General features: G+C 36.5%; 1 protein-coding gene across 5 annotated transcripts; it reads right to left on the bottom strand.

The window, feature by feature from the left end:
- Nucleotides 1-6554: 6554 nt before the first annotated feature.
- On the bottom strand, nt 6555-20674 carry LOC133802294 (protein CHROMATIN REMODELING 4). 5 transcript variants are annotated; one of them, XM_062240576.1, is made up of 11 exons: nt 20382-20674; nt 18067-18426; nt 16714-16815; nt 15753-16619; nt 14935-15045; nt 12072-14816; nt 10854-11011; nt 10311-10425; nt 9759-9835; nt 9014-9623; nt 6555-8851 (listed from the first exon to the last, which is right to left on the bottom strand). In XM_062240576.1, the coding sequence occupies exons 2-11, from the start codon at nt 18283-18285 to the stop codon at nt 6905-6907; spliced, it is 6951 nt and encodes a 2316-aa protein (XP_062096560.1). In that variant the 5' UTR covers nt 18286-18426; nt 20382-20674; the 3' UTR covers nt 6555-6904. The 5 variants fall into 5 exon arrangements, with proteins under 5 accessions (XP_062096560.1, XP_062096558.1, XP_062096559.1 ...); XM_062240574.1 differs by having other exon boundaries at nt 9759-9838; nt 20368-20673; XM_062240575.1 differs by having other exon boundaries at nt 9759-9838; nt 14935-15042; nt 20382-20670.
- Between the last annotated feature and the right edge of the window lie 447 nt (nt 20675-21121).

Genomic DNA, 21121 nt, shown 5'->3' on the forward strand with positions numbered 1-21121 from the left:
CACCGTTGTGCCTCCTAGACGTCTTCCGCCGAACCAGAGGAACTTCTACTTCCTCCTCAGCTTGGTATAAGTCAAAGACATTGGGAGTGGCCATATCTGCATACAGGTAAACACATGCAAATGATAAGATAAAGGCAGATAAAAACTCTTTATAAAACAGAAAAGAGGTCACAAAGTTTAATACCTGAGCTACAACTACTGGTCGCTACACTATTGACTCTATTAGTCACACACTCACTATCTGGCATGAAGAAGTCTGGCCCTAGGTTTGGAGTATACGTAAAGTTTCCCTCCCCGTCAAACAAGTGGCAGGGAATTGGCAAGCTATTTAAAAGCAAAATAACTGTACCGTTTTCATCAAAGGATTCCCCCAAGTCCACAACCGGCTCTTTTGCCTTTTGTTTCCCCTTGCCTTGGGGAGCAGAAGGCCTTTCTGCAAAAGGATTGCACGTGGGCTCCCTGATTGTAACCCCTGTCGGCCTCCTTCGTGGAGGGGACGCAGGGGGTTGCTGCTCGGGAACCCTCTCGGCAGTTGCATCGGCTACCACGGGTCCTCTTGTTTCATGGCGAGGAGCCAGGAGGCCAGATAGCCTCAAATTTTCATCAGTAACCAGGGACTTGACGCTTTTTTCTGCATCTGTCATCCTGGCCAATGCGTTGGACCTCAACACCATGTCTGGTGTTGGGGTCGGACGTAACCATGGGCCTGAAAGACAAAGTATACTTTAAGAAAGATGAAGGAAATTTTGCTGTTGAAAAGTATCGACCAGTAAAAACAGCACTTACCTCCTCGAGCGAAGGCCAGGTTGTTGCTGATCATGTCCGGAGTAAGGAAGTACTCCTTGCTGTACTGCCCCACGTTGGATATATGCGTGGTGTCACTCAGGAACGTCCGGTTGGTCTCCTAGTGACAAAGATGGAAGAAGCCCGTCCCATACTGTTGAGGGTTGGACTTGAGATCGAAGAGATAATTGACCTCATGTGGGGTAGGTTCTGGCCATTTTTTAAGTTTGTACAGGATATAGAGTGCGGCCAGCATTCTATATCCATTCGGAGTAATTTGGAAGGGGGCGACACCAAAATAGTCGGCCACCCCCTGATAAAAAGGATGTAGAGGGAGGATAGCCCCCGCCTCTATGTGATACTGAGACCAAGCACTATAAACACCTCCGGGAAGGTTAGCCCTTTGGTCTACAGCAGGAATCTTGAGATTGACCCCTGTGAGAGGATACTTCCTAAGGTAGTTGGCAAGCATCCAAGGAGTCACTTGGCTGGTCGGGGAGAGATACCACTCGACATCAGGCAGATTATGATGGCGAGGGCGGGCCCTAGTTTGGATATTAGGGTCAGGAGCAGGATTTTTCGACCACTGGTCGAGGGAACCCTAGCCTGCGAATCAGGCTGGGCAGGAGAGTTTGGGCTATCTTCAGAGTCGGGTCTTTTCTTGCCTAAGGACTTAGAAGGGCCATTTGAGGAGGAGATGGGCGAAGTCTAGGAGAAGATCGTGAGAAAGGGATCTCGTGAATTCGGTCGATCGGTTGTTCTTCACCTTCGAGCAGCTGGGCAAGAAGATCGTCGTCGGTGGGCCGTTCACCTCCCCAAAAATCTGGTATTAAAGTCTGCAAACAGAAGAATGGGGAGGTGAGGATAGAGAATTTTTAAGACCTTCTAGAATAACGCTGTTCGAGTATAAAAGTTAAGCTTTTACACAGCAGCATTCTAGCGAAAGTTAAAAAAAATTCACACAAACAGTTTGAAAAACGGATCAAAGGATCAAAGCAAAGAGTTTTTCGTAAAAGCTTTTTCAACTCCCCTTAGGGCGGGAAAAACTTATTTTTCGGCTGGCCTAAAAATCGAATTTTTACTTCGGTTTTACGTCCTAAAAGTATGATCCTAACTATCAAACTAACTCGTAACTTTTTTCACCCATGAGACATTCTATTGACAAGCATCTCAATACATAAGTAGATAAACTCAACAGTAAAATATACAGGAACATGCATTGCAATAATACGAAACATAAAGATTCGAAGACTTACCAGAAAGAAGATCGTGGAGATTGGTAAGAGTTTTCAGAGATCGAGGAACTCTCGGGCTGAGTCTTAAAAATGTAGAAGAACGGTCTCTGGAAGAAGAAGGAAGCTCTGGTTTTAGGGTTTCTTGAAAGGGCAATGACGTGTGTAAAAAGAAAAAGGGAACTTCGGATATGTTATATATAAGTTTGTCTGTGGTATTAAAAGGGAGTAATCATCAGTTTCCCCTTTTCGAAGTATGGGGAAGCGAGATAGCCGTCGAATTATTACTGGGGAAGCGAAAAGTCATGATTAGACAAGAGTAGGTTGCTTTGTCCCAGAACACACGAAGGGTTCTGACACGTATGGCGGGGTCACCGAAGGGTCGTTTCCTCAAAAGTTTATTTATTGCTCGTAATAAATAAACTTGGGGGGAAAATGTTATCCAAAAAACTGGCATAGATGACGTGGCAAGTGATTCCTAGACACGTGGCTGACATTTGGAGGAACTCTGCTAGGATATCGACCAGAAGGCACATTACAAGCAATAGGCGACCTAGTTTTACCTGCGACCAGTCTGGTCGATGGTTCCGCATGCAACCTGATGTTCCAATAAAGATCTTTGTAAATCCCAAAATTGACTCACACAATCTCCTGAGTATCCGATTATTTAGGAGAGAATATCTGTAACAAACTCATGTAATCCCCCTTGAGCCTATAAATAGAGAAAGATAGCTCAAGGAAGGGACTTTTGGCTTTTGAATTGTTTGAGGCTAGAGTAATTCTATCCGAGATATTGTATTGTTATTCAGAGGTTAGAAAAACTCATTGAACCCTAGTTCTTTGATCACTCCTTTGATTCTCACATTAATAACAATCTAAGTGGACGTAGGTTATTACCAGATCCTGGGGCTGAACCACTATAAAAATATCGTGTTCTTATTATTTTTGTCATCGCGTTCTTTTCAACACATTCATCCACATCAAGCCTATTTTGACTCCGTGTCAGTTGGCCAAAATCAGGGTCAACAGATTGGTTTGTATAATTTGACTGGTGGATTAATGAAGTCCAATTCTTCTTCTTGAACAAAAAAAAAAACAATATTGTTGTTGAGGGTAAAAATTGGATGGGACCGCCAACAGCCGTGAATAACATTTTCGTGGTAGTTGTAGAGTCAGAAAGTGTCTAGATAGAGAGTTGGTGAGAGGTTTGAGATTGAGCTCGAGTTTAGGGTGAAGTTGTGTGTAGAGAGTTCAATCCCCTTCTTAAGTTTCCTGCGTACCCTTGTATAAGGGATCAACCCTCACGTAATTCCAATGGAGGGTAGAATCATCATTTCGTCCATAATTCAAATGTTTGAATCAAGTTTTATAGATTGCAGGTCCAGTCCCCCAAGAATGTCAATTCGCGACCAAGAGAAGTGCATATAGTTGTAACCATTTTCGAATGGTGTAGTCCACAATTTATGTGTCTAACTGTTGTAGGTTAGACTTGGTCTCGTAAACTGTATAGATTACAATTATGGAATTACTGCGTGGGTTAATATGGATCCATGCAAACACTCAAGGCCCTGACTTACACTAGTTGGATTGTGTAGACTGTACAAACTTTAGCTAAATGAGCAATGTAGGTTGCACGAACTATAATTAAGTGGGCTCGTTGTTGACTGCACAGACGACAACTATAGCTAGTCATTTAAGATATACTTTATGACTCTTGGGCCTTTAGTCATGAACCAATTATTGGTATTAAATTATTAAATCAATGGTACGCAGCGGAATATGTAGACTTATTTTAATAAATATTAATACCAGTCAGGATCATACACATATATAAATATTAAATCACATACAAAATAAATCAGGGATTACCTCTTGTAGCCTATCAAGTGTCCTTGAATCTTTTTATATAAAATCAACGATCTTCCAATCCAGCAATCTGAAAGCTCGCACCCTGATCTTCCAGACTAATCCTCAAACACACAAGGGCGTGTGTGGGCACGTAGGATTCAAAAGGTTGATTTATGTGACTTTCTATATGTACTCGACACATGAGATCTAGAAAGGTTTGACAGAGAGAAGGTTTAGAATAGTTTTTAAGTTTTGAAAAAATTATCACTTTAGAGAGAGAGTCCATATTTCTGTTCTCAAAATAAAAACAAAGCTTATTCTAAAAATCACGTACTATCAGACTTATATAAAGATATTTAATCTAATTAAATATTCTATTCAAATAAAAACTGATCAAACATTTATATTTAATTATTTATTTAAATCATATTTAAAAAGAATAATTAAATAATTGATTAAACAAAATTATTTGAAATTCAAAATTCAAATCTCGGGATAAAAATCCCTGAGTTAGGCGCCACACACTGTGTCGCACAACCTAATCAGGGTTTCCCTGATTTTCTCATTTGTTTGTTTAATCAATCTTTAAGACAATATATTTATCCAAACATAAATATCAGTTAATTCAAAATTAACTTTATATTAAAAATATCAGTTTTAAATTAAATAAATAGATATCATATTATAAATAAGATATTTATTATTCTCTCTTCATATTAATCCAAACAATATTAATATTAATTTTAACTTATAGTTTTTATAAATAAAAATTATATTGTTAAATAATTAATTAATTCACAATTAATCAATTATTCATAATTATCACATAATTATTTCCTTGCCCTGGAAAATTAATTCATTTACAATTTAGTCATTTCTCTTTACAAATCTTTCTTTTGACATCCTTATCTTTGACAGTGTAGGACAGAGGTGATCTGAGGACCATGGGCCTATAATACGAAGCTCCAATAAACCAGATTATTTATTAAACTCTTTAATCTAATAATCTTATTTATTAATTTCATGATTACTTCACTATAAATATGGAATTGCACTCAATATTTATAGAATTATATTTACAGAGTTTTTTCTTGTAGTCCATTGATATATCAATATATGTAGTTTTGTCCTCCATTATTGGTTCGTTGATTAGAGCTGGTCAAAATTATTGTTTTACCCTTCTAATTACCTCTTGATCCTTAAGTACCATTAATTTACTAGCGAATAATTAATCTATAATCTAATTATAGATTTAGTTCAATACCTATTCAATTCCAGAATTAACCCTTAAGGGAACCAATATTCGATCCATTAGGAAAGCATGGATTCCATTATTGTAATTCATGTTCCTAGCCATCCATGATATTGAATCTCCAAAACAAAAGGCATTAGCCTCATTATTCTAAGAGACCTTCACGAGTGAATCAAAAGATCCAATAAACAAAAACAGGAGTTCATGAATACTTAGGATTTAAACTGATCTACAAATGATCATCTATTGTGATAAGAATTAAATCTTTACGTCAAACGACAAGTTTATAAAGATAATTAATTCTCATCGGTCATATCATATATAAGCTCTATTATATATAGCATATTTGCTAAGATGTCTATCCACATCAGTAATCCGAATCTAGATTACTCGCATCTCGTATGCTTAGCAAACCGTACTAGTAACCATTTATTAAATATTTCATACTTTAATATGTTAATGACTATTTTATTCATTATATGTGATATTAATTCTCTAGTACTAATATAATATCATATTCTCATAAATGAATATGAAATTTTCTTGATATTATTATATAATTAATTCAAACAATAATTATAACATTCAAATAAAATAAAATTGTACTTTTATTTAAAATCAATAAAATATTTTTACATACTCTTAGGGCATCAATCCTAACACGAATGGACCAAGTTGTTTATAAATACAACAAGATTACTCCATGTTAATTTGTAGACAAATTTGAGTGTGTATAGTCCACCAAGATTTCTAGGCCATTATTAGATTGGGTCAAGGCCTAATGTCAAAATTTACCCCTACAATTGTTACAAGACATTTGACATGACATGTTATATTAAATTAAAAATGGTGTCTTATTATACTATTAATAGTCAAATTCTATTTACTTGTATAAATTTAAAGTAGTTGTTTTGTAGAGTAGCACATTGGAAGTTTTTGGCTTAGCAAAGGAAGTTGTGAATTTATTTAATCAATGCCCACATCTCCTCTATAGTTGACTTTGGCCTAGTTTTTAAAGACATTTGAATTATTTTTTTTATATCGAGGATGGGGGAATTCAAACTTAGGACCAGACAATTTTTTTGTGAGAAGTGTAATACATCTAGGCTACCAGGTTATGTCTATGACCACACATTTGGATTTTTATTGAATCTTACATAGAGAAATCATCAAAATGATTAACTTTTATTGAGAGTAGGTTTGTTTTTGGTTTAGAAGAACCAAATTAGACTACGGATTCCTCTGTTTAATTGAATTTTGTTAATTATTGTGAATGTTTTAGTCAAATTGCTGTATAAATAGTATAAACTTCACTCAGGACTATAAACATACATGTACCCACACTTTATAAAATTGTTGATATGATAAACTTTTCTGATCGTGCTTAAAAGCCATTCATTAAACATTTCTTACCAAGAAATGCATTACAAAAACCACACTAAGTGGGAAATCAAGTTAGAGCCCTCGTAGCTTTCTCACTATAACAACAGCCACCCTTTCAGATATCCTTTACACAACCAAATCAACAAAGGAAGAGGGGTAAACTAAAAACTACCTAAATTGCTTACTGGTCAGACATGGATGGAGAAAAATACAACTAAGCGATGCAACAAAGAAGACAACACTATATTTTCATTCTCTAAGAGAAACTTTACACTAAGATGTTTTTAACAATCCTATATTTGGCTAATCCATTGACAACACCTACAAAAATTCGAGCACATTGGTGGACAGTTTAGAGCAGTACAAAAGAATAACTTTCTTTTAATTTTCGGTTCTTAAATTACAGCTATGATTCCTGATCACTCAAAGGATGATCTGAGACAGTGCCCTCGGAAGATATTTCTTCCACATCAAGCATAACCGGCCGTTCACTTCTAGAAGGATCTGAATGAGTTTTGCTGGAATCCCCACTTTCAGGATCATCTACTTTATCTTCTGGAGTTGAACTCAATACCGTAACGGGCGCATCCTGCTTATCATCTTTTTCTTCAAATACACTTTGCGAGTTTGAAACCCCCACTTGGTCAATAGGTTTCGGTAATGTTAGATTGGTGTCAAGGAAGCTTGAGCTAGTCCTGCCAGAGGCTGATGAATGATGTGGGCCTGGATCAACACAAGATGCTACTAACTGAAGCACTTCAGGGGAAGGGGTCAATCCCATGCTTGTTTTCTTCTGCTGGTTTACATGTCCTGACAAGGATGATGGAATCATCATTTCTAAATGGAGTGGAGGAAAGTTGAGGTCAGACTCAACCCTTGTTATTGCTTGTGGATGCAATGAAAGTGGTGGGGCCAATGAAGTACTTGGAGCATTTTCCCCGAGCACAGTGCTTTGGAAGTCCTGGCTACTTCCGACGATATCTGGTGCACCCTGCCTCAACAGCTGCGACTTTCGTTTCTTCTTCTTCTTTAAGCTACGCCTTGGATCCTTTGGGAAAGGAGGAGGGGGGCCAGGAATCACAAATGGAGGAATACTTGTTTTATCTTCCCCATATAGTAACCTAACTGACTGTGCAACTGCTGAGACAGTGGGTGGTAGCTCAGGTTCTGGGGGCTTTACTGGAGCACTTACAGCTTCTCGTAGCCAATGAGGTAGCTTGTCCCTTGAAGAGCTACTTCCAGCTACATCTTCCCCCTTTGAGTGCAAGAGCCCTCTCCTAGGGTCAGGCATCGAGGCTAGACTACTGGATTCACCACGCAAAAGTTTCAGTGATCTATCTAGAAGACTAGGTAACTTTCCATACTTACTCCCAACCTGTTCATCCTCCTTTCGCTTTGCATCATAGCTGGATGAGTGATTCAGACCAATTGAATCTAAACAATTAGCACCATAAGAATTAAGCAGAAATGGCTTCTCAACAGGTGCATTTGAAGATGTTCCTGGTCTGTCAGAAGGCCCAGCAACACAATCTCCAGACATATTTGCCCGATATTTATCATGCATCCATGTTGGAACAGGAGGGAATTGCTCGTGTTGTAAACCAATTCTATCTGATGATTCAAAATTTGGCAGGGTAGGCCCTAGATCTCCAAAACCCAATTTCATGTCTGTCAAGTGAGGTTGGAATTTTGGTGGAGTGACAAATCTACTCCCATGTAGTGCCCTTGCCATCATTCCATCAGAAATACCAGGAAATAAGGAAGATTTGTTAGACTTTGTTGACTTAGTTGGTTTTGGCACAGGAAAAGCTGATCCATCTAAGATCTTAACTTGTTCCTCCTCCCACCTGGCTGATAAATCTTCAGAAGTTCGATACTTTGAAAACTTTAACCTGGGGTCTCTGAGCATTGCATCCCAATTACCCCTCCCATGCCTACGAACACCAATCCACAAGAAATCAAGTTCATCTTCTGACCAGCTGTCTGCTTTGGATTTCTTTTTAATTGGGCTGCTTGATCCGGAGCCAGTTCTCATCATTATGTTTTCAAGTACCTTCCTATGATTTTCAGGAAATGATGAAAACATGCTTGGCATATGTCCCAAACCCAGAGTCGGAGGCACCTCTCTTTCTGGCTGATTATATCTCACCGCATCTTGTGAGGAAAATTTTAAATTTGGCAACAATGGCATTGTTGGAAGTTCTTGCAAAGAACCACTCATAGATTCTTCTCTCCCACCCAAAGACAAGCTAGGTAAGAAGTCGAGATGTGAACTCAGCATGCTCTTAGATGGAAGTGGGAATCTTGGCAGCAATTTCTCATCAAATGGTAAGTTAGGCAGTGGCATCCTACCCTGAAAATCAAATAAAGTAGCACCAGAGAAGAGTATAAAAGATCAGAACCCTTGCATTGGACAGTTGAAAGATACAGCAAACAAATCAAGTCTCTCAGTCATGCCTATAAATGTAATGCTCTCTCTAATATAAAGAAAACCCAAACAGGGCAAAGAGAGTACCAGGCTAAGTGGAAATCGACCATCAGAAATGCCACTCTTAAGATGCTGTTGTGAAACATCTTGTGAAGCGTTAACTTCTGTCTCAGTCAAAGTGCCAGAGTGTGGAGGCAGACTAAATGGAAACTCTGGTCCAATTCCTGATCGACTTTGTCTGCCATTTGATCTTGAGAAGTTCTTATGTGATGATTCCATTTTATTAGCATTGGGAGCACAGAGCCCAAGAACTGGTAATAAATTACTGTTGAATGTTGAGTTAGTATAATTTGTTCCATGGAGTTGGTGGCTTGGAAGGAATATGTCTGGAGAAGGATGGTCAAGAAGATTAACACATCGATCAAGATGACCACTAATTTTACTCTTTGATAGCCTCCCAAGCCTTAACGGTGATCCAGACTTGTTCATAGGAGTGTCAAATTTCTTATCCTCCAAATCAATTATCAGTGGTTTCTCCACAGAAGATCGAACTAGTCCAGAAGCTTGCTCACCATCTAAAGCATTGGTTGAAGGACATTGAGGGGCTGGTTCAAGGGGCGATCTATCAATAGGATTAGATTCTTCAACTGCATTCCTCTTGGCAAGACGTTCTTTTTGTCTAGCACGGAGCTTGGCACTACTCAATGAAAAGAAGATAGTAACCATAAGGGCATTAAGATTTTATTTCATATTGTAATTAACTGTACAACACATGCATGGCCCTTTTTTTCTTGGTCATGGTAATAATTAAATTGATTGAATCTGTACTTACTATTTTGCTTTTAGTGCTCGACCAGCAGGTGTGTATTCTCGTTCAGGCTCTGGCTCAGGCTCGCGCTCACCACCACTCTGCTGTAAAAGCAAACAATTAAAGCCAACACTGATGCAGGAAGAAATTTAATTTTTGAAGCAGCAACCTTGACTTTAAATTGTCAAAATTAAGAGGAAAGGGGGCACATTTTTTATAAGTTATTACAACATCACTGAAGCAGTACTCTTAAAAAGAAAGGGAAAAAATAATATTGCAATGATGGGTCTATAACCACATGTCTTTATTACTCTATGAAGATCATTATTCCAAATTTTTATTTGTAAGCATTTGAGATATCCTGTAATACTAACATGCATAATTAATTACAAAGAAAGAAAACATTGCAAAAGGAAACTCATTAACAAGCTAACTCATTAATAACCTTGTTGTTTATACAGAATAATAAGCACATAGTGGTTAACTACTAATAAGAAAAATATGAAGGTTCTGATTCAAATGATAAGTTATAAGGAATTATGTACCTCCCAGAAAAAAAAAATTAAATACCATTACCTCACTCAATGTTTCACTGGGGTGTGGAGCATATGCTTCTCTATATGAAACAGCTTTTCGTTGCCGCTTCCCACGACCTAGAGCTGCTTCTTCCTCACTTTGATATTTCTCCCATCTAAAAGTCCAATAAATATGAACATTGAAAACATACAGAAGAAAAAGGTGAGCAGAATTCCATTCATGTATATGTATGGAAAGAAGAAAATTAAGGAAATAGGAAAAATTGAAAAACGTATTGAAGAAAAGGGGAATAAAGTCTCCACAGAAGAAGGGGTGAAAAATCAAGCTATCTTCAAGATATTAATAGCAAAATTAGCCACAAAGAAACCTTCTCTCAAAATTCCACTCAATTACAATAAAACCATAATCCTAAATATCTTGCTACTGTTTGGAACATTGCGCCTTACAGGGAAGAAAAGAAAGTGATAAAGTACACTTGTATTATAGTTTCTTATCAAGAAAGAAAGAAGAAAAAAAGGTCAACATACCAAAGAATACATCACATATAAAAAGTTAAATAGAATCCAAGAAGAAGCTTGTTACCTAACACGTAATAGTTTGTCCCACTCGTTTTCTTCAGTGACAATAGCTACATTCTCCTCCTTTCTCTCAGAGCTTTGTGCTGAGATATCATCAAGCATACCAGGAGGTGATTCAGTTCCCACTTGTTCTTCAGTTGGTTCGTCATTCCACTCAAGAGACTGGACAAAATATAAATTAGAAAAGATATATAAAGCACAAGTAAGGATTAAAACATTCTTTGATTTCTGATTTTTAATTTCTAATAAATGAGAATTATACACAGCTTTCAAATAAACTTTCATTAAAATGTTATACATGATTATAAGTGAGCAAACATCTGCCAAAGAATTGGTGTCTCGTTAATAATAAGTTCACCAAAAAGAAAATGAACTAAAAACGAGAAGTTCAAAGTAGTAAATATAATCAGGTACATTATCATAGTAAATCTGTGAACGCTTCTTGTCACCTTCTATCCTACTTTAAATAAGTGTCCCGCGAATGTTGATATTCACTTTCTGATAGACACCTAGAAAGGGGGTAAAGTAGGTAACGGAGAGAATAACTGCAGTAGAGGGGTACATGGGTAATTGTAGTAATGGGTAGTGGAGGAGCTGTAGTAGAGTAGTATACATATAGGAGAAGAGAGGATTAAGAGGCATGTTGATTGTAATTTTGTATGAGCTTTGCTCTAGGGAGGGTTGAGGTCTCTTGAATACCTCATGGTTCTATGGTTCTAGCATCTTCTTATCAATTTGTTCAATTAAATATCCATTCTCAGATTGGCTATTTTCCATCCCCTTCTACTATCTCCCATTTGTCTCCATTTTTACCTATTCACTTTGCTATTGGGTTGAGGATCCCTACTTGGGGTCTACCACTTTCATTCCCCAAGTCAAATACAATTTGACAATTGTGTAACCAAAAATCAAATTGATGAAAATTTACATGCCGGTTCAATTCATAAATCTCAAGAAACCAAGCTTTCAACTCTAACAATTACTTAGGTGACTTGAAAGACTACTAGTTTCTAAAGATAGTTCTTCAAAATGGGTGAAGTATATAATGGACAACCATTCATTAAATTAAATATAACAGTACAACACCTTAAAAAAAAAGCTCAGAATAAATATGTGAAGAAAAATGAAATATGATTACAACTGGGAATGCATCAAGACACAAGATTAGACATGAAAGCTTCAGTGCCTGGAAACAGATATCTCGCACAGATTTAATGTTTACCTTTACTGAGCCAAGCATGTCATTCTCCAAATCTCCCTCTGCAACATCAGTTGATCCAGACTGTAGATTTGACCGATCAAGTAACTTCAAAATTGCATTTTCATCCCACACAATCTTGTTACTGTTATCTGTACATTTATCCTGGTAGACATCTCCCAAACCACCAGTTCTCTTTCTATGCTTATGTTCAATATCTACAGATGCCTCATCTTTGTTAACATTATTTTCACCTGTATCTTTTCCATCAGTGCCAAGAGAATCGTTAAAAAGTTCTTCTGTCCCCCATTTTAAAATGTCCTCCACTTCCTTTTGAGATCCAGACTTGTTAACAAACAGTTGATCGAGCATAAGTTTCTTCTTTGCAAGCTGCAAGATCCGCTCTTCAACACTGGCACGAACTACAAGCCGATACACCAAGAGTCTCTTTGATTGTCCAATCCGATGTGCACGATTCATGGCTTGGATATCAGCATGTGGGTTGAAATCAGAATCATAAATAATAACTGTGTCAGCACTTGCCAAATTGATCCCGAGGCCACATGAGCGAGTTGATAACAAAAAAACGAACCGACTTTTATCTTGGTTGAACCGTGCTATAGCCGTTTGACGATCAGCCACAGAAACGGAACCATCCACTCTTTCAAATGTTTTCTGTCCAAATTCTATAGTCAAATAATCTTCAAGAATATCAAGTAATTTTGTCATCTGGGAAAAGATGAGGACTCTGTGACCTTCCTTATATAAAATTCTAAGCATTGAATGCAGCAAAGTCAACTTGGCTGAAGCTTTTATCCTCATTTCATGAAGGAATTCAGCTGACCCAGAATCGGGTTCTGTTCCTGGTATTAGATATGGATGATTGCAGACCTTTCTTAATTGCATCACAATATTTAGCATAGATTGTTGTGCAACACCTTTCCCAATATTTCGCAATATCTGATAATTCTTGGTAAGCATTGCACGATAATATTCAGCTTGGATGGATGAAAGTTCAACAGGAACCATTCTTTCAGTCTTTGGGGGTATATTTTGCATGGCATCTTTTTTAAGCCTACGAAGCATGTGTGGAGAAACGAGTTTTTTCAATTCATCAACTTTTTCGGCAGTTGTAAGGTCATTAAACTTCTCCTCAAATGAAGTTAGAGAAGGGAATGATGCTGGCTGCAAGAAATTAAGCAAATTATACATCTCACCAATATTGTTCTGAAGAGGAGTCCCAGTCAAAAGGACGCGGTGTTGGAAAGAGAATGTATTTAGCAAGCTGAAAAGCTTACTTCCAGAATTCTTAAGACGATGTCCCTCATCAACTATAAGAACTTCCCAAGGAACTCCACGCAAATGTGAAGAATCAGCGAGAACCATTTCATATGTAGTCAAAAGAACATTAAATTTATAAGCAGCCATTTTATTATTTGAGTCCTTTAGATCACTAGCATGCCACTCATACTGCCGAATGATGGCTCTTGCTTTAGCACAGCCATGATATTCCACAACATTTAAGTCAGGAGCCCATAATTGAAACTCAGCCAGCCAATTAGGCATTGTTGATAAAGGAACCAAGACCAAACAAGGTAGAATAGCTTTGAACTCAACATACAAAGATGAAATGAAAGCACAAGCAGAAACTGTCTTCCCCAGACCCATCTCATCAGCTAGTATCACATTTTTGGACTTATGCCAGCATTTACGCAACCAATTTAGTGCTTCAAGCTGGTGGGGAAACAATAAACCTCCTTTTAGTTCCTTAGGCTGCTCTGTGAGAGTAGCTACCTCATTTTGCTGATCAATCTTCCCCCTTGGCACCATGGAAACCTCTTTCTCTATTGTTTGGAGCTGAAATTGATGAAATAGTTCAATCAAACGAGAAGATTTTTTAAGAACAGGCTCCTCCAAACTTTCCCAAGTGCATTCATCATACGGCAGACCAGTCCATTTTACAAAAGCTTCACAAATATCGTTAGATGAGCGAAGAGCTATTACCCGCTGTGGTAGCTGCCATTGTTCCTCGCAGATATTTATAACCGACGTTCCATACTTTGCCTTATAATTTTCAAGTTTCCTTTTTGCCATGACTTTCAGCTGAGACTCAGGGACCCAACCATTGTGAATATGGGATTTTCCTACCCACTTAACAAAGAACTCATACAGAACAGTCTCTCCATTAGCATATGCAGGTTCAACCACAGTGGTTTCCTGAATTTTGTGCTCAGCAACGTCACTACTTCCTGATTCTATATCCACAACAATTTTCTCCTTGCTAGAGAGATATGTTTCACAGACTTGTGGAACTTCATCAGTATCATGATTTTCCATATCAGTATTTGTATCTTCCTCTGTCACCAAATTTTCATTTGTTTTCCCTGTCTCACCTGTAGACACAGCAGATTCATTCTGCTCTTTAGCAATCATGGTGGTAGATCCAGTATTCTTTGAATTCTTCATTAAATCCACCTCATTCCCTTTTTTACCTTCTCTGCACAGAGATCTCTTATATACATTTATTTTATCCACTCTAATGTCATTTTTTATGCATTCTTCCTCGTCAACAATCTTCATATCATTTCCATTATCCTCGATAACAAAATCAACAGCCTCGACATCTAGCTCATGATCAGAAGCAGAATTCTCCCGAGATAATCTATTTTGGGATTCTGAAATTAATAAATCATCAGCATTTGTCAAAGATAAATGCCGTGAAGAATTGCTGTTATCGCCTAGAACTCGACATCCTAGAATGCGATCTACCTGTGATTTAGGTAAGGTAAAAATAAAATGTTTGTCAAAACAAGAATCACTTGTGCAAATCAAGCCCATATCTAGCCTGTTAATAAAATAAAAGCAATGAGTTTGTACTACTTCTCACCATCAGAGATTCAGATATAGCCTTATTTTCACACATAAGTGAGTCAACTACATGATTTCCTGCTTTATCCTTATCACAAGATGGGTTTTTCGCATCCTCAAGAAGCTTCTGCTGCAAAATAATAAATATTAACAGCAAGTACAATGATAAAAGTGATACTGGTATTATAACAACAATTTATTTTTATTTTTATTTTTTTGGAAAAAAAACAATGACAGTATTGTATTTAAGGAATAATTACAACCAAAATGAGATCCAACCCTCAAATTAGGAAAGCAAATTAAGACCACACTGAAAGAAACAAATTTAGAGATTGTAATGTGAGATGGGATTTAAAAAGATCAACAAATCAGAAGGGAATAAAATAACATTCAAGGCTACTAAAATCAGAATTCGAGCGATCATGAGATTAAGAGTAACTTAAGACAGCGTTTCAATTGATCTGCACCTTTTATACTATTTGCTAATTATTTTCCTGCACATATCGTTACACCATAATAAACTATGCATTTTTTAATTTATATTGACACCATAATTGAGGCATAGCCCAAACCCTACACTCATGTTATTGTTTTTAAAGACATATATTTCCTCCATATCACATGCACATAATTTCAGAAACAGCTGGAAAAACATCACACAAGAATAATTCGTAAAGAATGTGACACTAGATGTGAAATACTTATTTCTATGCCAATTAGCATTTTCTCTGGGAATCAGCTTTACTCCGAAACTGGTTTGGGTATAGAATGTGGCACTAGGTATGAAATACTTATTGCTATGCCAATTAACATTCTCCATGGATAACTGATAGATACCTCATCTTTGCCGGGAACATTCGAATTATTGTTTTGAACGTCTTCCTTTGACAAAGATGCAGAAACCCCACGGTTAACTGATTTCTGCTTTCTCCGCAATTTATTATTTCCAGAACTTGCTGTATTTGTTTTCGACCCACGCTGTTTAGAAATACTAGCAACACCTTTTCCCTTGTCAGTCTTGCATTTCTTTCGACTATTATCATTCTTAGCTTTATCTTTCCTTTTTTTAGCCTTTTCAGTTGTAGCACTAATTGCAAGGACAACAGTGTTTCCCTGAGGCTCATTGTTACATGACAAGCTCGGTTTAACATCAGGAGAAGCTAACTCTGGAGAAGCCTCATCCTTTGCCTCTGATATTGCAACTTTAGAATGAGAGGAAGCTTCTTTAGCAAGAGAGCCTGACTTCTTATCTGTGGAGGAATCCATTGGAGACTTCTGATCTGTTGAGGAACCAATTGGAAACTTCTTATCTGCGGAGGATTCCACTGGAGACTTCTCACTTTCTTTTTCAACCTCAACATTTACAGATGATAAAGTACAATCCAAAGAGGCATCCTCCAGTAAATGGTCTGACTTGGCACTGTAAGACATATCTATTTCAGAGGATGCTGGTTTATTTTCCAAGAATTTTACTCCTTGAGTTGAAACAGATTTTCCTTTCTTGGAAGACCTTTTCTTTGCAATAATTGAACTTCCAAATATCTGGGATATTTTTTCTCTTTCAGATGACTTGATTACAGAAGCGGATTTTGAAGGAACAATCTTTGTCCTTGCTCGTTTCGAAATTTTATCTAAACTACTTGCAGGCTCTAGCAGATCACCCTTCTGACAGCTTGGACATTGCCACTTCCCCATTGGAATACGCTTCAAATGATGAATATAGTGATCCCAATTAGTACATTGAATAATAAAAAAAATATATTACAAACAAATCAGTTAGTAGAAAAATAGAACATACCTTAAGTGGTGGATTAAGACACTGGAGATGATAAGTGCGAGGACAGCTATCACAACATAACAAATTACCGCCGAGGTCACAGACCACACACTCGAAGTAGTACTGAATCAGAGAACATTGAGTAAACCAAAAAATCATTGGTCAGTCATTGATTAAAATAATTACAAACTATATGGCATGCAAAAGCTACTCATAACAATTGATTATCTCACATTCTATCATATAGCAGCACTCTTAATCCAAAATATAAATGACAATTAACTCATTTCAATAAGTTGCACGAATTATAATGAAATGTAGTCAACCCCAACATGAAGGAATGCTGAGTTGAATACTTACACTGAATTTTGACTTTTCAAACTTCTGAAAGTTCCACATAAACCAAACACACACAGGAGTGTGCACAGACAAACAAACAAAAATCCCAGAGCGTTTGCACAAACCCAAAAATGCTTAATCATTTTGACGTTGAATGCATTTATTGATCGCTTGAGAAAGGCAAGCAAGACTACTGAAATGTCATTGGCAAAAAAGAATTGACAACTAGATATTGAAAATTAGAAATGGAGACACCATAGATAAAAGCAATAACTGTGCATGCATATGAAAAGCGGCAAACACTTATATGACCTGAATATATGTGTTTATATATAAACTATACAGCAGTGAATATCAAAACTTTCCCTAAAAAAGTGCCAAACTTCCAAAACAAATTTCATGTTCAGAAAAATAAAAATAAAATAAAAGAATTATTTATTTACTTATATTATGTTGGACTCCAGTTCAAACGTAATTTTAGTTTGTCAATTACAAAACGAATATCAAGCCCATATTTCATTCCTAGTACCATCAATTATGTGCTGAAATGAATTAAAACAAAGATTCATCAAAACAGCTTAGCTGGAAAAACAATGTTTTTTTTCCTTCTATGGATAAGAGAAAAAGGAGATGATGGGAAATCATCTGTATTACAGTCTAGACAGCCTCAAACAGCTTAGCTGGCAAAACCATTGTAACCTAAGACAACGTATAAAACAGCTGGCAAAACCCTGTTAGTCACAATAAAAGTACAAATGCAATATTAAAAATAAAACGATAGAAAAGTTTAGTAGGTAGAAAAAGAAAAATCATAGAGGTAGAGAAAGTAAGAAAATAGTTGACCAGAGAAAAAATATATATCTGCATCTTCTATTCTAATCAATTCAACAGGAAAATTTTGAGCTGGTGAACAGATCAAATTTTTAATGAGTTAAGCGGACACAACCAATTTATAGGAAATGGAAAATTTTATTAATATGAGAGATACTAAATAAAGGAGTAAACCAACAACCCAAAATTACAGATGTAACTCACCCCATCATTTCCCTTCTTCTTGGATGAAAATCGCTCGTTAAGTATTTCAGTCTTCAATTTGTGTTTTGTTGAAGAAATATTTCTCGAAGATCCAGATGCAACTGAACCGTCTTCTTTTCCATTAGATAGATCAGGCCCATAAGGAAGCTTTCTGCGTTTGCGCTTCAACACCCAATTTCTATTAATCATTTTACTATTAGATGAACTATTTTCTTTCATCTCTCAGTCCTGGATCTTACATGTATCATCTACAATGACAATTAACATATTATGACTCCTTAATCATTGAAAAGTCAAAAAATCTGAGCTTCTTCCCAGCAGTTTTGTGTAATGAAATGGCTAACCAATTCATTCCTGCACCTGAATGTTCACAAGCCCATTGGAATAAGATAACCACCCAAACATAAAATATAAACATATATGTTTGCAATTGTATAGGAATACACTACAGACTTAAATAATAATAAAAAAATCCAAGAAGAAAAATATAATGGTGCTAACAGTCAACAATAGCTAGTTACTTGACCTAAATGATTTTGATAGATTTCAATCATTAAGAAGAAATAGGAATGTGGATGATTAGCCAGAAAGTAATGACTCCACAAATGTTCAATTCAAGTAATATGCTCATAATCAAAGACTGACAAAAGTGAACTTTTATTCAACTGCTACCATGGAACCGTTAAGAGGACTAAATGATAACTTTTATATTTGAATTACATTTTTCCTCAACAGTTAATGTAAAAATAATCAGATTATTCATTGATTGCTTCCCTTGCATGAAAACCGTGTTCTTGTATTTGCTTCAAAATCAAAGGCTGCAACTAAACCTACAGCACCTATAAAATCTAGAAAAATGCAACTACCCAGTCATGAAGAACGTACTAGATAAGAAAAGGAAAATACTCAACATCTATTTGGGTTTTCTGTTATAACAAGTACTATGATAAGAGAATCGTCATAACATAACTAGCATTTCCAGCCTTTATTTCGAAAAACACTGATTTAGATTTATATCACAAAAAAAAAATTACGACAGATCTTCAAACATTTAAAAGTGTCTTGCTGCTTCATTGAGTATGGAAAAGCAGAATTACCATCCAGTCTATAAACATCTAATTGACATTATCAGTGCATGGCATTGCAAGTGCTGGACCTTAGAATAGCTATTGCTCTAAGCTGAAGAGAAATAAACCTTTTATCATAAACTTGTTTGTCAACATCATTTTCTTTTTCTTTTTTTTTTTTTGAAAAAAAAAACCCCAACTTATTTGTCAACAACATTAGAAATTTTATACTATCAAATTTGACTCAACTACAGAATATCCTTGTAATAAAGCAAAACAAAGATCATTAAGTACCAAAGTATAAGGCCAAATGTTCAATGATATTAGCTCTAAACAAATAATCACAAGTGGTAGCCTCCAAAAATCTGTAATTGCAATAACATCTTCCAAGACCATAATAATTATGACCAGGTTCACAACGTGAATTCATAAATATTGCTACAACGGCCTAAGAAAACGAAATATTAGCATACTGAATGATCGGCAAATGCATATTACCAAAAGACGAGAAAAACTACACAGTTTCCTAGAGTATGTGCCAGCTTCAACTATTCCTTCACCATGGCAAGTAAAAGCAGGAAATAAATTCAACCGACAGTCTAAACATTTAAGCAACAATTAAGACTAATGGTAGGCAATAGATCCCACATAGGAGCATAGCGAACTGAAGATGAAATCTTCAAATGGATATGCAATTCACTTGATATACCATGAAAGTAATAGTCATATGGCACATTCCCAAATACCCAATTTAAAGTTGCGTGAAAACACTCATATGCAATATCCAAAATCCCCGAACAAGACAAGAAAGCTATTGAGAACGCCCAAGTTACAATAATACAAATAATTATATCCAATGAGCCATATATGCCAATCTCTAGGCCATCAATGTCAAATGCAGTCCACCAAAAAATAAAATCAATGAAATTTGAATAATCAATCCCCAAGAAGATAAGCATGCAAAACACATTCAGCCCATGCAAACTCAAAAACCACATTTTACTATCCATTTTTCAACCAAACTACTTCAAACCCCAAATAACAAACCCTCAATCGATAACAAACTATTGAAAACACCAATCAAAAACAAAACAAAAAAAGGACAAACTTTCTCAAACATCCAAAGTCATCATCCATATCAAAATGAGCAGAAAAACACAAATGAGTCAATTGGAAATTGCACAAATTCAGATTCCCACAAAACATTTCAACCCAAAAATGAGCAAAAACTAACGTAATAAAAGTTACCCAGATGAATTTTGAAGCTTGCCAAACTTGGTTCTTTATAATGGATCAATAACCCAACACAAAAAGCAACTTGGGCAACTGAACAATTGAGAAATAGGGAGAGATAAACAGATGTAGCGAGAGAGATAGAAAGAGGGGATTAGGGCATGGAAGCTCGAGGAAGAGGAGAAAGAGGAGACACATGAGAAAGAGTACGAGAAAGAAAGAGACAGGGACAATAAGAGAGAGAAAGAAAGAAAATACGAAGAGAGAGAAAGATATAGTTTTTTCTCTCTCCTTTTTATTTTTATTTTTTTAAATAAATTATAATTATAAGTTGGAGAGAGATAGAGAGAGAGACGGATTCGCCGGGGTCATAGGACGGGGTTCCAATCTGACATGGCAGAGAGAGAAAGAGTAAGAAAGAGAGAGAGTGGGGTGTGCTGTTGGTGATGTCGTTGTTGAACCCCAATGCATCCTTCCACTCATATATCGCCGCGTAGCATACCCCAGCTCTCTTCCTCCCTCCTCAACCAATTTCATTTTTCTTGCTTGGTCTTCTAATTCCAAAAGCTCTGCTCTTTCTCTCTCTCTCTCATGGAGAAGAAAAAAAAATATAGGAGAGAGAGAGGAAGAGAAAGATGGATGTTTTTGTGTTTACTCAATTGATTGCTTGCTTGCTGGGTTTTTGTAATTGAGTGTTTATGTTTTCTGGTTTTTTTTTCTTTTTTTATTATTTTCTATTTTGCAGCCTTATTTTG

The sequence above is a fragment of the Humulus lupulus genome, chromosome 9, assembly GCF_963169125.1.
Source record: "Humulus lupulus chromosome 9, drHumLupu1.1, whole genome shotgun sequence".
Lineage (NCBI taxonomy): Eukaryota > Viridiplantae > Streptophyta > Magnoliopsida > Rosales > Cannabaceae > Humulus > Humulus lupulus.

Bases quoted from the DNA above. Each gene is read 5' to 3' on its own strand.
- LOC133802294 (XM_062240574.1), bottom strand. From the start codon at position 18,285: ATGAAAGAAAATAGTTCATCTAATAGTAAAATGATTAATAGAAATTGG. The intron at 16,816-18,066 runs GTGAGTTACATC...TCTCTGATTCAG, and splicing joins AGAAGAAGGGAAATGATGGG to TACTACTTCGAGTGTGTGGT. The intron at 15,046-15,752 runs GTATCTATCAGT...ATTATTTTGCAG, and splicing joins ATGTTCCCGGCAAAGATGAG to CAGAAGCTTCTTGAGGATGC.